The sequence below is a fragment of the Aspergillus fumigatus genome, chromosome 1, assembly GCF_000002655.1.
Source record: "Aspergillus fumigatus Af293 chromosome 1, whole genome shotgun sequence".
Lineage (NCBI taxonomy): Eukaryota > Fungi > Ascomycota > Eurotiomycetes > Eurotiales > Aspergillaceae > Aspergillus > Aspergillus fumigatus.
Genome location: NC_007194.1, coordinates 30,022 through 49,481, shown reverse-complemented (window position 1 = coordinate 49,481; position 19,460 = coordinate 30,022). Strand labels below are relative to the sequence as shown.

The window sequence follows — 19,460 nt, the reverse complement described above, 5'->3', positions numbered from 1 at the left end:
TTAGAACACAACTTTCCAGCCACGATGACGGCGAGTTCGGGTGCCAGCGGCTCCTGTCGGAACAGCAGATGCAATCATTGGAACGACGGGCATCGGAGACACGTCTGCAAGGAGCCTGACTGCCGGAAACAATGGAAAATTTGTCAGACTGGTGATCATGGCGGCCCAGAGAATCGTGGCAAATATGCTATATGTGCCAAATGCAAGGATCACCCGGCTGGTGGACCAGACGGTTTCCAAGAGTACATAGACCTGACAGTCTAGAAGAGCATCTCTGAGTGTCTAGGGTCACTCCGGTGTGGAGTCAATCGCCTCAATCCACTTTTGGATAGATCTGGTGCTGGAACCTGCAGATTGTCCACAGTTAGAATCAGCGCTGTCGAGATCCGACTCATCGGAACTTTCGATGTCAAGCCAGGGATGTTGATATAAAGGCTTTTCACGTGGCGGGTATCCTGTCATCCGTAACCATTCGAATATTCCACGAGTTGCTCCTTCAGATAATGATTGTGAAGAAGAATGACAATAACGCAGAGTTGGAGGAGATCCACGAGCCTTCCCGATATTTAACTCCGTTTTATCTGCAGTAACTTGGCCAAGCCCCGGATCTCGTAGTTCTGCGCCGTTGGTGAGACACCAATACCAAGCGTTGTATCTGAAGCAATGACAATTGCATAGTGCATGTTTCTGGACTTCCAGCTCAGTGTCGCAGAGGTGAGATTCGCCAAAGGGTTTCCAAGGAGTTGTAGGAGCGCGAGCATGTTCATTGCTGGAAGTTAGGAATAGCAGTCGGCATTCATCCTCACGGCGGATCGTCCGACCATCACTTGCCCCAGGGTTCAAGGTTATGAACGACTGTGTGGTTCCAGTCCACGCAGCTGCGTGGAGATCGACAGCCGTCAATCCGTTCTTAATATCTCGTAACTCGGACTTCGCCATCCCCATAATGATGGCACCAAGCCAAAGCGTTGCTAACCGCGGCTGTCGTCTGCCAAGAACGGCGGCAAGCTTAGCCATGTCTCCATTTCTTAAGATTGGGTCAATCACGGCGAATGCCGGATTGAGCCAGGCACTGACCAAATTGCATTCAATATCGGCATTGAAAAAAGTGCTGCACAACAAAGATCGCATACCCCAAACGTCCGAGCTCAAAGTCATGTAAGCGGAAAGGAACTTGCCATATTCACCAACAAGTTCCATGTGTGACGGTTGGGTCCGGGGAAAAGCAAAGCTCGCCGGATTTTGAATCCGAGTGATAGATGTGGTGGCTGGCTTCGGCACTGGTAGCGTAGCTAACCTACCGCCCAATAATGGGATGTAGAGTGTCGCAGCCAGAGCAGCCGAACATTGGCCATATAGTCGGTGATGCGCGCAGAACTTCGCCAAATACTTGAGAGCGGTTTCCGATGATGGTGGTGCAGGATTATTGTTGCACATAATCGGACTTGAATGGCTGAGAGTCCCGTTTTGGATCGATACAGACCATGGTGAGATATAGGTCTTGTCCTTATAATCTGTAGTTATCCTCCAGCCCTTATCACCAACCAAGATAGCCCTCCACCAACGAGCTTCACTTTCTTCAATGTCATCACCAATCGCAACCTTCATGTCGTATTTTCCGCGCGATTTTGCAATCGTTCCGTTCATTTTATACTCAACCGTACATTGATGATCAGAAGAGCGACTCAGGAGCTCTGTCCACCGAACAGATAGTATATAGGCCCATGCCAGGAATAAAACCGTGACATAATTGCCTTCGTCGTGGCCATATAGGCCCTGGACGATCGGCCATTCCGTGAAAGGAGTTTGCTCGGCGAATTCGACCTTTAGAGGGGTCTGAGTTGCAAGGAGGAGTTGGTGCGGTGCGATCTTTGGCTCCAAATCGCAAAGCCCGTTCGACGTTTCCCACTTTGATTTGCCTTTCACGAGAAGATCATATGGGCCTGGTGGTGTGCCTTTCTCAACGCAGTCGAACGAAAGGGATTCGTTAGCGGGACGTATGCCGTGCGCGAGGAAGCTCGGTGTTTGCGAAAGAATATTTCTGAGCTCGATGCAGTGAAACGGGAGGGTTCCGGAATCATCCGCATCGAGATACGACAACCAGAGGTTGTAGCTCTCACACAAGACGCTGTCGTAAGTCTCTTTACTTGGACGGATGATATCACTCATTGTTGGAAGGAGTAAAAAGGAACATCCACAGCACCTTCAGCAGCCAGTCGAAGTGTCTTGCATCCTTCGGGGCAAGGTGTTCTCGGTATTTGTTGCTAGGTCGAAAACAGAGAATAAGTAGATGTATGCTGGTGAGATGAGTTATTGTGAGGCTGGGCAAAAGTCATGACTCCAGCTCCAATGTTACCAATGAAGACGGGTCAGCCGCAGTTTCCCTTGAACATGGCTGACAGACAATCATCCAAATGGTCACGTGACTTGGATACGATCGTCCAGGCGCATTCCATAATCTTCACTCAAAACACTTTTCTTCCAGTATTTTTCAACCATCTTCACTACTCCCTCTGACGCATCCAGCTCTGAAATCGATAGATGCATCCTTCTCTTCGTCAGTGCTCGAATGGCCCTGCCGTCCAGCGCAGATATCATCAAAACCAATCCCATCGGTGATGGACTGAGTAGTTTTCGCGTCAACCTGACGTTGACATGCAAAGACTCTGGACTCCCATGTTCGACTGAGACACTACACGATTGGACTCGGATGGTAGTGAATTACTTCTAAAATTACGAGTATTTCTAACACTGAACAGTTGTCCAAAATTTGTATCTTGACTTAATATTGGCTTTGCAAGCACTTCCCGCTTCGCGTATGTTACGCTCCGTCGGCGGCAGCAGAAACCTTTTCAGTGATTGTCAAGACTGGGCGCGGCTGTTAACTCTGATGACTTTGACTGTGAACGACTCTTTCCCTTACTCGGTGCGGTCCTCAACAAAGAATCTGATGACGCACACTTTGGGCCAAAGTCTACGCAGTTGCAGCCGAATCTACGCCTCCTCCCAGACCGTTACCTTTTCTCGGCCAAACTCCCTATTTGCACACCACAAGCAACTTTGTCAACTCCTCAGAGCATCGAAAGCACGTGGATACTGTGTTGAAGGAGGAACTGGGTTCAATATATGTCGGGATACCCGACTTCTACGACGCATACTTTGGGAATGTTGATGGCCTCGAAAAGCAAGTGCTGCCGTGCTGAGAAGATGCAAGGAAGAGCATAGACCTTTGTTCAGCGAAGCAAATGGATGGCGGAATTGGCCTGAGGGTGCTAAGGAGGAGGAGGTCTTAGACTGGCTCTGTACACTGTTCAACGCGATCCGTGAAATAGCGACCGAAGAGGGCTTTACTACAGCCCCCTATCGTACGGTTCTGGCGCTGCCTGGTCAACGTTGCACACAAGAGCGGGATTTTTACACGGCGATATTTCGACTGGTAACCTTATCCTCAACGATGACGAAGAAAATCCGTCCTGGTCGGCTTTCCTTATCGATCTGGATCTTGCCATCAAGGAGCAACGAGAACGGCCGTCCGGAGCGAGAGGTAAGACAGGGACAAGAGCGTTTATGGCATTAGGTCTGCTATTGGGTGAGAACACTCCTTCATGCACGATCTGGAGTCGTTCTTTTGGGTCATTTTCTGGATATGCATCCATTACAATGGACCAAATGATAGTAGAATCGTGCCAAGATTCGAGAAATGGAACTATGTAGACATGGAAGAGTTAGCCGGGACGAAACTGGGAATTGTGGTCAAGGAATCGATTTTCCTCAAATAACAACAGACAACTCTACATCATACTGCGAGGCTCTCATTCCATGGGTTAACAGGCTACGAAAGGAAATCTTCCCGATGGATAAGCCGTGGGAGAAGGAAGATCAAGGTCTCTACCAAAGGTTTCGAGAAGTACTTAGCAAGGCACGAGGCGAACTCTCAGTATAATCGGTTTAGAATGAATACTATTTGGCCCATACTCCTAAACCAAATCAGACGCTCGCGAATAAATATTGTGCCGCAGTTAAAGGTCCCTACAAACCCCTGGAGGTTAGTTGTAAATCGACACCACATCATTATCAGTCAATTCGGACAGCTTTTGATTCTCTCCCGTGGTTGTCGGCATCATACGAAGTCACTTGATCACACATACGCACTATACCACTCTTTACGGACAAGTTACTGCCGCAAGAGTATATTGGAACCGGGATTGCCCTGAGGACGTCTTTCCACAGAATGGAATCTCCCACACGAACAATGCACGTGACAACCGAGCTGCATTGCTCACGGTCGAGCTTCGGAAAGCTTCTGGTAGTTGCCCGATATTGTTCAAATTCGTTCTAGCGTCCTTTTCCCGCCCACTTGAGCGGAACCAAGGTCACGTGCATGAATCACAACCTTAGCGGGGCAAGGCGGGAAAGGATATCAGGTATCATCAGCCCGATTGAAAACAAACGTGATTTGGATCGACACTTCTTATTCTTTTAATTATTTTCCCTTTTCCCCTCTCTATAAAATCTGCGAACAAGGGCTGGTTCCACGATACAGCTACCCAAGTCTGAGTGGTCGGCTCTCCGATTCTCTTGGTGCTACGAGGACCTATTATGATTTTCGCATCATGTCGCTCGAAGTCCAAGTGGTGAATAGTTCCGGAAGGGCCTCTCTAGATCTCTCGCTTGAAGTCTCCCAAAAAGATGTCTTAGAAGCGATTGAAAGCGATGGATGGGTGATTCTTCAGAGAGCAACGGACATTAACTCAAGCGAGAGAGCAAAGTCCAATAAGGTATGGGAATCCAGATATCCACGGGACCAAAATATCTGCTAACTCACTCTAGTACGTGGCAGCAATTCTTCGATCGGCGAGAGACGGCAAATTTGAACCCAGCAGACCTCGACACTGGCCGTACCCTTCTCTGATTAGTGCCCCAATGTTGCGCATTCCGAACTGGAAATCAGTCTCCAAGGAGAAAGAGCTTCTGGCAATTACGTGCTATCACCTTGGGGGAGCAGAGACGGTCAAGTGGCTCTGGGAATATGATAAAGGGCTATCTGGGCCGGAGACAAACGACACACAAATCGTGGAAGCTCGCGGACGAGACATGTATGTTTTCAATGTTAAAACAGCCTTGGACACAGCAGCTAATTTTCTCGTCAGAATAATCTGTAATGGTTGGCTAGCACAACGATTTCCGAAACCAGATGAGGAGATGGACATGATCATGGTACAATATAGATGGACAGGCTTTAATTGGGATTAGTCGCACAAGGCGTCAGTTCGTCGGATGAGACACAAGCATGGCATTACAGCGAAATCTTTCTATCTTTTCATTCCCCTGTTACGTGCACCTTGGGCAAATCATTTCATCTGAAGTTACTGCTAAAATCATAGCCCACTGAGTTCCAGTCAGGGCTCGTTGAAAGGAAATTGTAGAAATCGTACGTGTAAGCTGTCTGGAGTGGGTGGGCAACCTGGGGTAGATTACCATCGCCGAGAAAAACGCTGGGGTAATGGGGTTCAGTCGTCTGATGCTGCGCTAGATCCACAAACTGCTCTGCTCCTGGACATGGTGCGCTGGGTAATGCGTCATGGACTGGATCAACGCCAGTCCTCTGAGTGTCTCCGTCTTGGCTGTAAGTAGTGAAGAGTGCATCAGGCGAGTTTGACTCTCCTTGCTGACCTCCAGTCAGCTCGACCAGTGCAGTTCCATCTGCTGGCCTAGCGTCGTGGTTGGAAGGTCTAGTATAACTGATAACTAGATTGTCTGGAACCCTATTGCTGCCGCCGTCCGGCTCCTCTTGCCTTGGCGAGCGCTGTGTGCCGTTCCGTTTGTTTGCTTGCGATTTGGACATATGATCCCTCTTTCTTTTGGGATTACGCTCGTTCAAGGAAGGAAAGCTAAAGGAGGTGATATGGTGATTTGAGAACCTGCCCGCGTAATACTGTCGCAACCATTCTAGCGTACAATTGCGGTCGTACCCGAGAATATCAGATATGACCGCCAAGCTGCAGATGTTAGCAAAAGGGTTCAAATGATGTTGAGTGTAATCCATACTCAAGAGCATTACCGACTAATAGCTTAATAATGCAGGGGATAATAATCGGGATCCGCCCGTGCGGATATGATCCTGAACGACTTCCATCCTGTTTCCAGAGACGGGCCATAATATATGGCTCACTTTCATAGCCACAGGCAGCGTAGCGACCGTAGAAGTTCAGTGTTTGCCCGTCTATTTGATTAGCATCATACACGGAACGTCTGCTGGGCGAATGACTCACTGACAACAAAAATCTCCGAACTCCGTAAGCCCCAGTATGTTTTAGATAGATTCGCGATGCATCTATTGACCCATCGGGAACCAGATATGATTTTATCAAGATTCTGCCCGCTCGAGTCTGAAATGTACAGTCGCATCGCGTCGTGGACTTTGTCCTTTCCTTCGCCACACCCAAGAACAACGTCGCAAAATGACACAAAAACAAGATCTCGGAAATGTGCCAGGCATGAGAGCACGTCCGTGGACTTCTTCGTGAATTGAGCATAGTTAGAAAGAGTGCGGAGAAGGCTGGAATCTGAAAGCGAAAAATCGCTTGTGTTAAGGCGATCATCAGCGAACGCAAACCCTTTTATTAGACTAGTTATGACAGCTTGGTTATCCCCGAGTCCCAGCTCTTTCCTCCTCAATTCCAAGTTGTTGATATCGCACACCCGTCCAATAAATTCATCGAGCTCTTTCTTCCATCTCTCAGTATTTGGCCGGGTCCGGCTCCCCGAACGATTCTTGGATGGATCGATTTGTATAATTTGGAGCTCCTGGGATGCTGTTCTTTCATCTTCGGAAGCAGGTGGGGTGTGGGTGTCTATCCCCCGCAAATGTTCGCAAGGCTGTGGGTCATTTCCGTCTTTTTGAGTAGATGGCGCTAAGGGTGGAACCAGGCCCGATCGTTGAACGATATCCTCGAGAAATCTGATATATTGAGCATCATCGCCCTCGAAGAGAAAACGTCTTGAAGCCATGAGTGTATGGCAAATTCTACCCTTGGACCGCTGCCAGGCTGAGTGTCAATTGCATTTTGCTAGCATTCAGATCTTGCAGAAGTCCAATTGGATTGAATTGCGTCGATCTTTCCTCAATCAGGAACAACCCATTGGGCTGTGCTAACAAGCTCCGTGCGCCTCTCGATTTGGAACAACCCAATGGGATTCGCCTATAATGGTTAGACCAAGCCGTTACTTGGCCACCTATTGATTTAGTCGTATACCCCCCAGAAATAGATGGTGCTATGAGAGCACATTGTGAGTTATTTTCTAAATAATAAGTCCTAGGCTGGTTCTCATTTCTTTTCTTGGGTTCGCCGACGGCCAGAGTCTCGCTCTGGCATGGGCCTATTAAAAAACCCTTGGCGCTATTTGGCGTTTGTTGCCTTCTTCAAACCCTATGTGCGGATTGGTTAATGCTCCATAGTCTCAAAGTGATTCGGTAATGAGGCAAGCTGAATCCATGACCCTTACATTGATGCCTTCCCTCTTCGTACTTTATCTCATACTTCTGTGGCCAGGAATAGTTTTGATTGTCATTCGAGGTGATCATATGCAGGCTCAAAACAAGTCACAAAGCCGAATCTGGTCCCATGAGAGCAATCAGCCCGCTGCAGTACCCTCGACTGCCCAACGGACGCACTGGAGAACCGTCATTGATATGCTATCAAGCAAGAAGCTTAATAGCTCGTTTGCACTGCAAATATAACGAATCGTCGTGCGAGGTAAACCATCTGGTTCGTCTACTGGTTACGGGAACGATTGCATAAGCCCTGTCATCTGTGTCTAGCCATGCGCTCTTGAGAATTTAGTTAATCTCATACTGTGGATGTACCATAACATTATCATGAACTAAGCCAGACAGTAAACCCTACAACAAAAGCAAAGTTTGCGCACTGGGAGTGACATCCTATAAAGATATCCAGCATCGTCTTAGGTCCGCGAAGTTGCAATGACCAAATCGCAGCCATGTCTCTTCAATGGTTGAAGAGCAAGTTTCATCAGCTTAGCACAAACCTGTGTGGACAAGACCTTGATTTCTCATGTCAAGGTGGGATCCAGTTTGAAAACATGCCAACGACAAAACCTATAACCGAGCAGCCGACAATAATCAACTGGATGAAGTTTCCTCCAGCCCCAAGTATGCTACGTGTGCCGAAGCCCGAGACACGATCATTTGCCGCTGAAAAGAAGCCTGGGGAAGAGAGTTATCCTAAGATCCAGGCCGCAGGAAGAAGGGGATACAGACATCCCTGGCAATCTCCCAGGGAACTCAGTTCCTACGGTGAAAGCATCTGTTCGTATGTTTCTCATTTTCGAACCATTGCCCTAAGCTTACTTTTCTTCAGGCGACTTTCTGGATGTCATGGTGCTGCGTGGGCAGACAAATTCAAACGAAGATGAAGAAGCTATCCGTGTCTGTGGTTGCAGGCCTGATCTTGACCACAAGGAGCACAGAACATATGTTCTTAACTCTGTTGGGCAGGAAACTGTGCTTTGCTCCCCGGGGGCTGTAGAAATGCGTTCTGATTTCAAAATTATTAGCGGTATTGAGGAATGCGACAGATGCAGATGATCTCTCTCTATTTTTATTGTTTTTAGTGTCAGACCTCCTCTCTCCATCATAGATAAATTTGTTCAGTTTCTTGTGGTGTCCTTAGGACTACGTGGAGAACACGTTTTCATTCCTAAGTCATTGTCTGCGCGTTTGGCCCATTCCCGTCATATCTACGTAACTTACCATCCAACAGTGAGTATGCCTATATTTGGTTGATATCTATTTTTCTCAATTCTGTTTTCAGATGTGCTTCAAATACATCTACATGTATGGGTGCGGCTGCGAGGAAATAGCTGAGCACAAGCTCCCTTGCACCAGTATTCCATGCTCTGGTGTGATAGACAGAACACAAAGATTCTCGCATCCATGCCTGGCCCATAAGCCCTCGGAAAAACAGTGATTGATCGTCATATGCTGGGGTATGACTTTGATGTACAAACTTCAATGCGCTGGGGTCCGCTGGTAAGTCTACCCCACTCAAACTAGAATAGCACAAACTAAGTCATATAACTTAGAAGCATGGGGTTACTGGGCGGCTCACCTACTGGTCAACTTTCGTACTAGGTCAGCCAACTTCTGCTGTGATTAGAAGCAATCCTTAATCCAACTATTGGGCGGCACCTGCTCTTTGTTTAGACGCGTTTATCTCGGCTCTAGGTCCATTGATATATGTAGCGCAGTTCCTTTTTAAGCCATCGCGATGAAGGAAGACCACTTAGCTATGACCAAGCAATGGGTATAGTTGCGTTCCCAATCCATATAAAGCCTTACGACGCAAGAAAAGACCTGGAACTGTTCATGACCTCTCTCAACCTACCTGAAAGGCAAGTAATTTTCAACTTCGCGTTACTACCTTACTGATCTTGATGCTCTGGCCAGAATCGAGATGGCGCGAGGAATATATGACACGACAGGAGTCAAAAAGCCTGGAGCACCGCCTCCACCACCGTCGACTCGTTGAAGACGTACTGTCCACCTGTCTAATATGCAAGAGAGATGAATACCCGTTAGCTGGACGAGAATGGGACAAGAGGGCGAGGAAAAACAATACGTTTATCGGGCGTCCCCTAAAGGCCGAAGATGCATCAGCGGCCGAGTTTGGATTGGAGCACATACGGCGAAATTTATATGTATTGTTGCAAAGTCTACAAAAGGATAAAGAGATCCAAGGGAGTCAATGGTATGTTTAGGGAAAATGCCTGAGTTGGGACATAAAAGACCCAATCCCTCTGAGGTTATACCTCAGGCTCTGTGTACTTCCAAGCATCTTTAATCTAGCCCTTATTACCTAATCCGAAGCCCAAGTTTCCCCACTGCGGCGATGGACGCCCCGCTGTTTTCAGAGCTGCTTGAAGAAGATTCAGTAACGGATATGGTAAATATGGAAGAATACGGCTATTGTCTTTACACCAGTGCCCAGGGCACAGAAGAGTCCCTGCTTCAGGACATCGAAGACTCAGTCGGATTTCATGTTCAGCCTAGAACAACATCAACCACGTACTTTGACTCCGCTGACCGTCCAAAGAATGTGAAAGAACTGTGGAAAAGCTTTATCAACTACGGCATAAACGTAAGCGACTCTTCTGGAACTAAAACTTGATCCTGCAGTTCGGACTAACAAGCGAAGTTGCCTGTGATTCTTTTGTCCCTGTTCGAAGACACCTCCACTTTGCAGCGTCAGGGGCCGATTATTGTGTCCGAAATAGGTTCAGCTCTAGGAGCGACAGCAGCATTGCGGCGATCCCACCCCTGTCGTGACGGCATCTCCGTGTGGCGGCCCATTCGAAAAGGTGTTGGCCCAGAGGACGGGCTGTTCAAAGTTTATCCCAAGTCCCACAGGATTGAATCTGAGCAACAGCTACGGGAGAGTGATATCTGTGCAGATGTCATCCGCATCCGCGCCGACCAGGTACTTATTACACACGGAGGTCTTTGGATAGAAGAGCGAAGGGGGGCTGGCCTACTGATGTGGATGGGGTTTTCAGAAGAGTGCGTTGGTTTGCATATCGATATGCACAGTTTGCCTTTTATTGCGCTAGCTTGCGGCGCCTCCCATTTCCTGTCACGACACCGAGCACTCAGCAAAATAGAATGGGAAACAGCGGAGTTTGCCCAAGTGGACATCTCTTTTACTCCACAAGAGAGACATACGGGGTCAGGCAACGATCGCACCGAAACCGCCGAAAGCGTCCTTATCCGTGCTCAGGAAGGTTTGGAAGAGGTCCAGAAGTTCATTACAGAACTTGGCGATCCAACTAAGCTAATTCTTTCCGCTGATTATGGCTCTGTTGAGGACCCCAGGACGGCATTCCTTACCGTAGGAAGAGATTTAGATCCACGGAAATGGTTTCTTCGTGCTGTGAGTATACGGTACCTTGTCAAGCGCTACTGGCGGGCTCAGAAGTCAATTCGCGATTTTGTCGACGAGGAGGGTTTGCCAGATAAATCCCGGGTGCATAGCGCCATCAAATGCGGTCAAAAAGTTTATCTGGGAGAACTGGCACTCAAAAAGCCGGGGATCTGGCTTGTTTTGATGGGAGTCCTCTCTAGATTCCCCCTGATGCCTTGGCCAGAGGTGTATCTAATCCCTTCCCTCTTACATGACAAATACCCAGCAATCATAAATGCTGCGTTGCGATGGTCTAGGCTCATGGCCAACTCGGGTCGGTTGTACAATGGTAAATACGATCCTTTTCTAACCCATGTTCTTTTCGCTAAGTGGAGAATAGACCAGCTCTCGGTGGGACTAAGACACACATAGTATCGTCATGGGTGATCCGTGCTTTTTGATGATCAAAGAAAGTTCAGCCGCCTTGGGGAGGTTACCGAACTGGCCCCACTTGTAAACAAGTGGATAATTAGTAGCCTTAGTTTTTGGACATGATATTTTTACTTTCCCCTGGAGCAATGTATTGCTAGCGTAGATCCAGAGAATTATAGTTCTATTGTTTACCTAGCGATGGCCCCCCGTCCGTATCGCGTAGCCAATGCACGCTTCTGGTGATGGTGCCGGCTTCAGCCCCTATTCGCCAGCGTCAGGGTTCTCAAACCCTTGGTCTTGGAAGTATCCATTCAGCAGGCAGTGTCTGCGTGATCAGGAAGATAGGGCTTTTTTGTTGAGAGCACGAAGCCCTGGACTGAAGATACTCGCCCCCTACGATTGTCCCCTGTCATAGCCGGGCTCTTTCCCTTTCTGGCTCAGTCACAAGTTAGCTTCGGGCAGTTTAGCTTGCCCATCCCAGCTTAGAAACACCCTTCAAGCAAGAAGTGGAGGCGAAAAGGAAGCAAAGGAAATGGGAATATATACCGCCTCTGCCCGGACCTGACAAAGACGTTGAAAGAGGCGTAAGAGGGAGCCTTCTATCTGGAGCCGTCACGAAGCTTCGAGGTATAGCCCCCTGTCTCGAGTTCAAACTATGTGTCTTTTGAATCTGCCCCCCGAGTTATTCTGGTGTATTGTGGAGAATCTCGAAGAAGCTAGGCATATCTTGTCCCTGGCTAGGGTGAACAAGCAACTACACAACAAAGTTTACCCATGTCTCTACCGGTTCAATGTTAAACGACAGAAAAGCTCAGCAATGATTTGGGCGGCTGAGAAAGAGAACCTCCATGCGATCCGGTCTCTCCTCAGGTACCAGGCAGATGTGAACGTGAGAGATGACCGTGGCCGCACACCCATTTTCTATGCAATCCGTTCCCGAAATGAGACGGTTGTCAAGGCGCTTTTGGAGCAGAACACAATTGACATTGCTTGTCAAGACCCACATGGATACTCTCCGTTAAATTACGCGGCATCTACAAATTTCCTCTTTGCGACATCCATGCTCTTGGATAAGGGCGCGAACATGAACACCGCGAACCGCCATGGGTGGACGCCCTTGAACTGGGCTGCCGAGCAGGGGAACACAGCTATGGTGGATGTTCTGCTGAAGAAATTGAGCTCTACGCCCCCATTGCCGTCCGCTGAAATTGAACAAAGCAACAGTTGGTCTCTCCATATCGCTGCTGGTGCAGGGAACCTCGGGATTCTTAAACGGCTGCTTGCGCACGGATATGACGTGAATACTAAGGATAGTGAGCAGCAGACTCCGCTGTCTCTAGCAGTGAGGAAAGGCTACCTGAAAGTGGTGAGCCTTTTACTCTGCCAGCGGGACATTGACATCAATGTGGCCGATACCCAGGGAATGACACCAATATGGCTGGCGACTCGATACCGCCGAGATGAAATTGCCCGTCGGCTACTCGCCATACCTGATTTAGACGTCAACGCTGCTGCCACCGAGAGAATAGTCGGCGTCGGCCGGGAGATGTCCACATCCCTTCATCATGCAGTAAAAAGGGGTTGTTTATGGATCGCACGCTTGCTGGTAGCGAACGATCAACTCGATCCAAATGTTACCGACCATCTGCTAAGAACCCCACTTCACTGGGCAGCGGACAAAGGAAATTTGGAAATGGTCAACCTTCTTCTTAGTAGACAAGATGTGATGTTGAATGCCGAGGACATCGATAAGTCAACTCCGCTGATGCTGGCTGTCATACGAGACCACACGGATGTAGCGAAGCGGCTTGCTCGCGCATCCCGGCGTTATCAACAAAGTGAATGGTCATGATCATAACTTTTGCTTGCTTGAAGGGTAGAGTTATTCTAGGACAGTCGATGATTGCAAGGGGTGCTCTGAAGTCCATTTCTGGATGTCAGCTATTTGAGGCCTTTGTAGGATCAACTTTCTCAGTTTCTTTTCTCTGTCATCTATGGAGTGCACAGCATACGCAAAATCGATATCCCAAGTTGTTTGGTGTCTGCCAGACTAGTTTAAGGAGGGCAAAACTCTTGTAGTGTAAAGTACCATCACAATTTAACCCGCAGCTAAGCTGCGTGTACAGCCGAGCTGCGCACTTCCGCTGGCTTAAGGCTTTTCAAACACCAATTGACCCAGTCGGCAATGGCAAGGAATCTCAAGAATCGGCTTAGGTCCTCCTTAGCAACGATAACACATGCCACATCACCCAGACTCCGAGGACAAAAGCTTTGACTCTCTCTTCGCATGTTAATGATGCGATGAATAAAAGATATCCTGCGGCCATGAGCCATAGATCCACCGGGTGAACTAGACGTGGTTCTCGACGGCAAGGCTGAATCAGGCTGAAGACACCGATTGCTAGACAGACAACTCCCAGACCATTCAGAATGAGAAAAGGGCGAATTGAGCCAAATGCCTCGATAGGAAGAGCGCGCAGGTTGACGAGTGTAGAAAACAATGTTTGTGATAAATGAAAGTAGTTCCAAGTTTTACTGAAAACTTCAATATGTTAGCATACCTAGCGCTGGAATTTGATGCACTGATCTTGGTACCTACAGTATCGTTCCAAAGCATCCATGGCCCGAATATCCATGACCCGAATACCCATGACCTGAAGACAAATATCCATAGCGGTGACCAAGTTGCCTCTGATGAAGCAGTCTGCGAAACAAGATTTATAGTGATCTTCAGGATCTGAGGAGGTAGGTCCTAAATATCGCCAAGGGTGCAGCATTGACTGGCTGCAACCAAGAGTATAGGGGGCTTAACAGAGTTACCAAGGTCGAGGTCGAGGGAGCTGAATCCTTGTCCTAGTAAGAGAAAAGAACGGGGAAAAGTAAAGGGATACGGCTGAGCAACAATGGAGTTTTAGGCTAGTCAGGTATAAATATACCCATCCTCGTCCCAAAGTCCGTGACAAATTCCATTACCACGCATCTTCGGATTGGGCATTCTGAATTGCTTTTATACGGCCTTACTTCACTACGCTCTCTTTTTCAAATGCAGGAACAAACCCAAGCCTTCCCACAGCGCGTCAACGGGTCAGAGAGCAACAGCTCAAGCATGCCGTGTGAAGCAAAGGTACTTACCCCAGGTTAGCCGTAAATCAAACTAACTATTCTGAAATACATCACTACAGTCCATGATTAATTCATCTTCTGCCTCTACTCCACGCACCCCGCATTATACTCAGCAGCATGAGAAACCTAACACCGACACCAATTTACGTCCACTCCCTCAGATGCCAAGCGAGTCTACTGCTTCAGTCCGGTATGGCGAGTTCACGTCTTCTACGTTCATCCACTGAGGGGCCGTACTTAGACACGTTGCCTTTGCTCATGCCGGTCACGAACATAGTCAAACAGGGACTTTCCGGGAGTCCCCAGCTGACAATCAGTCGAGATGGCCTACGCTCGATCTTCTTTTAAATCCTACCGACGACCAGCCGAGCAACACATGCGACGTACCGAACAAGAGCCATCTATATCTCCCGTCGTCAGCATACAACACAGACTTCGCGCAAGGGAACGAAGACAAACCTAATGGCTCATCCTCAGAAGCCATTTTCCAGGGCTTGCTATCAATTTATAAGCTCTTAATTCCACCTAAGTCGACACCAGAAACAGATTCCACAAAATATATATGCATCAAGTGCCCCGAGCTATATCAACACCGCTACTTACTCAAGAGGCATGTTGAAAATGAACATTTATCCAACCCGTTGCCACCAACTTGTGTTTGTGGCCGGTTAGTTTGTTCTCGGGGCGAGTACTTATCGTGCTTCAGCAATCATTGCGTGGACGCTGCCAACAACATCACAATAGAGGGAGAACACATGCACGACTCAGTAGGTTGGGCTGCCTCAGCTCCGCAACATCGCACACTGGAGAAAACCATCGAATCCTTTTTTTCGCAAATCAAACAGGAATTTCCTCTACTTGCACATACGCTTATTGACCGCTTAGCTCGTGCCCAGCTGCGTCAATTTGGCAGTGTCATCAAAAATATGAAGCAGCATGCACGAGCGGTTGAGCATAATCCTTGCAAAGCTGGGAATCATTGCTTTGTGAAAATCCTTCCCTCTCTGATCGTCGGAGCCTCCCAAAATAGAGCCATTATTGACGCACCCCCTTTCTCGTCGTCGCTGGCAAATTTGCCCGCTACTTTCGAATGCCCATACTGTTTGAAGACTCGAGTATTCAAGACAACACTGCAATGGAGGGATCACATTCGTGAAGATATGCAATTATTTGATTGCACTTTTCTGGGTTGTAACGGCTGCCTGAACCGAACGCAGTGGTTCCGTCATGTCTCCGAAGTCCACCATCAGTCGGAGAAAGAGTGGAGATGCAAACGCCCTGGCTGCAAATTCAGTACTTATCGAAAAGAAAAAGTTTCTCAACACCTATTTCGGGAGACACGTATGCCACCGCGAGACACCGACAGCGAGCTCAAGCACATCAACAATAGAGACAAAGGACCGTGCTGTTTCTGTGGCGACTCCTCTCGTACTTTGAAAGACCTACGAAATCATTTAGAGGAGCACATGAACCATATCACATTAATACTTTTGGGACTCGATGAAAGAGCTCTAGCTTGACCAAGGATACCTGCTGAACCGCCTTGTGGTCCTCCATCGCTTTTCCACTCAGCTTTTCCTTGAGCGTCCTGCTATCCCGCAGCTGAGTTTGACGCTGTTTTGCCATGCTGCTGCTTGGAGCTGCCGACATTACTCTTCGTCGCTTCTACTGGATGGACCGTAGCCCCAACGTCTCTCAGTCCCTCCTGGAATACCAGCCTTGGACCACCAGACTTCCACTCGCCCGAGGCCAGTGTTGGAAGAAACCTTTCAAAGCCTTTTCTGGCTGATGGTTGTTTGGTCTCGGGAGGTTTCGTGTCTCTGGTCGGAAGCATGATCTAGCACCAGCGTTTATCTAATAGTCCGTTATGTATTTGGAACAAGATGTTGTTATACCATGTCAGTTCGCCTAACAACGTGTTCTCCCGGTTTAATCTGAAATCGCAGCACCACTTGATAGCGTATTTAGACGAGCTAGTGTATACATGCACCGGCAAACTATGAACAATGGCGCCCGGCAACCCATACAGATCAGATCGCGTCTTCCTTTACCAGTGGGCGGTGATGGAGAGAATCGTGTCTTCGAACTGTTTCCCGCTGGTGGTTGCTGCGCTCAGAGACATACAGGGAAGGAGCCTTCTACTCCTTCCATCCAGGACAATGAGTCGTCCCAGCTGTCGGACCGATCAACATCGCTGAACGCTATTCGCTACCTCATTACAAGATTGTTGAACTAGACAATAGCCTGCAATACCTATTGAATGTAAAGTCAAGAGCTCCACGAGGTCAAAGATAATATATTTTTGTGGGGTTGGGGATGCTGGCCGCTGGCACTACCTTTAGGCTTCTGCCTCAGGTATCAAGGCCGCTTCAGGCATCCACTCCGCCACTGCCACAATTTACGAACAGCGTATACCTACCCAGTACATTTCGCAGAATACGAACCAAATGCGCCCTAAATCCACTATGTGCCGCAAACAGCACTGAGTGGGACTTTCATGAATACAGGACTAGTTACTTGGGCACAATTTTATGGAAGGAGGGTCGGAGGTGAATAGAGCAGTCCGACAGACATAAAAGCCTTAGCAGTATAATGATGATATAACAGAAAAGCGCAACAGGACAAGGAAAGTCCGAGCATCCCTCGTCGGCCATTACTGCGATACACACTTCTATATCTAATTCAAACCCCCAAGGTAGTAATGACGTCCCCATTAGGCTCGACCACGATAGTTCCTGTCATTGTGGGATACACGTTCGAAGGGTGGGTGACGCTGACGACCTGGCATATGCGTCCAATTGAGTGGAAAAACTGATCCTTTTGGGCCCCAGGGTTTAAAGCAAAGTAATTCGAAGGGCAACAGCTGTATATGTCATGATCCTGAGAACCGATGAGGAATAATGGCTCTGTGGAGTTTACTTGGAAAATGACGCGTTTATAGGCATCATCTCCGTATCTAACTAGGCGTGTACACGGCGCTTCGAGGGTAGTGTTGTAGAGTATAAACGACCCATTCAGAGAGTAAAACCAGACAGTGTCGCCGACGGAAACGTCAAGGGTCCGAGGGGAAAACTTTACGATGTTACCGGGATGAAACTTTAGGCTGTGGCTGTCGGCAGGCTCCACGAGAACCATCTGGGTGAAGCTCCTGCTGGATGTAGTTGCTGTATGTTGTGGTACAATTCTTGTAGTTGAAGCGGAAGATGTCCGTATTAGTGAATGTGTGAAACTGCTTATAGGATTCGTAGCGGTTGTAGCGACTGGTGAAGAAGTCTGTGGTTTTGGTTGCCAGGAAGCTGTACTCAATAATGGACTTAGTTCAGTGTCCACACTTCCCCTTGTGGCTCTCGACGATGGCGAGGAGCATGATGGGGAATGGATGAAAGAGGCTGAAGTTGACGCTGGACTGAGCCGGAAACAGACAGACGGGAGGATAGTCCGCAGACATGAGAGTTGCGAGCCCACCACAGAACAGCGCCTAAAGAGAGGGTGTGAGAATGCTCCTCCACTATCAACTTTTAGCAACTGCATTTTTTCAACAATATTAATGCTCAAACCTTATCTCTGCTTTAAGAGTAAACCCATTATTGCCATAACAAGAGTTTAGATCTAGTTTTGCGCGTTGGGAGGAAGAGTTCTTTCGTTGGCATTCCGCGACAAGGTAGCGTGAATCCTCAAGGGTGGTATCATTACAAGTCTTCGAGAAGTCTCCCGCGATGGCTAGGCCAGCAGCCATCATTATAATAATGAATGCCTTCATGGCTATAATGTAGAATCGGTCTGGGCACGATAGTAGAAGTGAGCAGCCCCTGGTGCTCTTCAACCAAGTCAAAGACGCAGTAGAAGGCGTCGACAGTGGCGACCTATATGTTAGAGCTACAGTATTTAAATCTCTCAAAACTCGGGCACACTCAAGCTCGTCGTTCAATCTTGAACTGACCAGGCTTTCCTCGGTCTAAAACATGCCAAGAGAGTGAAATACCACTAACCAGTCCAGGAAACCTGGAGTAGATTAACTTTCCCAAAGAATTAGCCGGCGTTTCCTAAGCATTAAATTTACAACAGCCAGGTGAGCGAATTATCACCCCACGGTATTTTACAAATCGTCAGTCTGTAAGTTATCAGCGGGGCATATAGCATATAACCCAGTATTGTATTTCTGCGAGAGGATAAATTTAACAAGTCATCTTAAATACACGCTCCAGAGACATGATTGGCTTCCCGCTTATTTCCGTGTATTGTAGGCCATGCCCGACGGTCGTTGATACCCTTCCTGCTGGGCAGATGGACGGTGTTTTGTCTCCCAGTCCAGCTGATGTAGAACGCAGCAAGAGCAACACCATGCTGCCAGGCAGTCCGTTAGGCCGTTACCCTTGATTTTATATTCATTCCGGATTGCGTATCGTCGAAATCCCAAAGGGATGCATGGAAGACCGAGGACACAACCAACTGAGAAATACATGCAGCACTGCATCACTGTTCAGCAGGTTGTACAACACATCCTGCCCGAATACTTACATCCCAACCGCAGCTTTGAGCGTCATGGCCCTTGAATTGGGTACCTATTCTGTTGAACAGACAGCAAGGAGTAAATGTTGCGCAAAGACCTATGGGGTATATGAGTTGGCGTTTGCTGTGTTCAACCAGAGCAGGGTTTTACCTACACACATCGCAGGAAGAAGAGCAGTCACAGACTCCGCGTTGCCATGAAACGTTTTCCTGCGCCATTGTTGAGTGTCGTAGGATGCCACTGAATTGCAAGTGATGGAGGGTTCTCCGGGGAGAAACTTCGGGGCAAGTCCATTTATATCTGGCATTTCGAAACAATGAATCTGTAAAATACGGAGCCTATTGGTCGCCACTCAGCCTAGAGATTATCAATTTCTGATTTTGCACTGAAGAGAAATTATTTGATGGCCACTAGCTAGCATCCGTAGTACAAAAGCATGCCCATGTTTCATACAGTAATGTCGTGTCAATCACCAG

The 19,460-nt window shown here is 48.1% G+C and overlaps 5 protein-coding genes across 5 annotated transcripts; 1 reads left to right on the top strand and 4 right to left on the bottom strand.

The window, feature by feature from the left end:
- AFUA_1G00220 (uncharacterized protein) lies at positions 1 to 2,169 on the bottom strand (the record flags this gene model as incomplete). The annotated part of the gene is given in 2 exon segments (XM_744681.1): positions 1 to 274; positions 293 to 2,169. The coding sequence occupies 2 exon segments, from the start codon at positions 2,167 to 2,169 to the stop codon at positions 1 to 3; spliced, it is 2,151 nt and encodes a 716-aa protein (XP_749774.1).
- Positions 2,170 to 5,356: 3,187 nt separating this feature from the next.
- On the bottom strand, positions 5,357 to 7,011 carry AFUA_1G00210 (uncharacterized protein; the record flags this gene model as incomplete). The annotated part of the gene is made up of 2 exons (XM_744680.1): positions 5,357 to 5,999; positions 6,401 to 7,011. The coding sequence occupies 2 exons, from the start codon at positions 7,009 to 7,011 to the stop codon at positions 5,357 to 5,359; spliced, it is 1,254 nt and encodes a 417-aa protein (XP_749773.1).
- Positions 7,012 to 12,006: 4,995 nt separating this feature from the next.
- Positions 12,007 to 13,203, top strand: AFUA_1G00200 (ankyrin repeat domain-containing protein; the record flags this gene model as incomplete). The annotated part of the gene is made up of 1 exon (XM_744679.1): positions 12,007 to 13,203. The coding sequence occupies one exon, from the start codon at positions 12,007 to 12,009 to the stop codon at positions 13,201 to 13,203; it is 1,197 nt and encodes a 398-aa protein (XP_749772.1).
- A 3,953-nt stretch (positions 13,204 to 17,156) lies between these two features.
- On the bottom strand, positions 17,157 to 17,922 carry AFUA_1G00180 (uncharacterized protein; the record flags this gene model as incomplete). Its single annotated transcript, XM_744677.1, has 2 exons — positions 17,157 to 17,770; positions 17,805 to 17,922. The coding sequence occupies 2 exons, from the start codon at positions 17,920 to 17,922 to the stop codon at positions 17,157 to 17,159; spliced, it is 732 nt and encodes a 243-aa protein (XP_749770.1).
- A 777-nt stretch (positions 17,923 to 18,699) lies between these two features.
- AFUA_1G00170 (PLAC8 family protein) lies at positions 18,700 to 19,202 on the bottom strand (the record flags this gene model as incomplete). Its single annotated transcript, XM_744676.1, has 4 exons — positions 18,700 to 18,818; positions 18,846 to 18,942; positions 18,993 to 19,081; positions 19,139 to 19,202. The coding sequence occupies 4 exons, from the start codon at positions 19,200 to 19,202 to the stop codon at positions 18,700 to 18,702; spliced, it is 369 nt and encodes a 122-aa protein (XP_749769.1).
- Between the last annotated feature and the right edge of the window lie 258 nt (positions 19,203 to 19,460).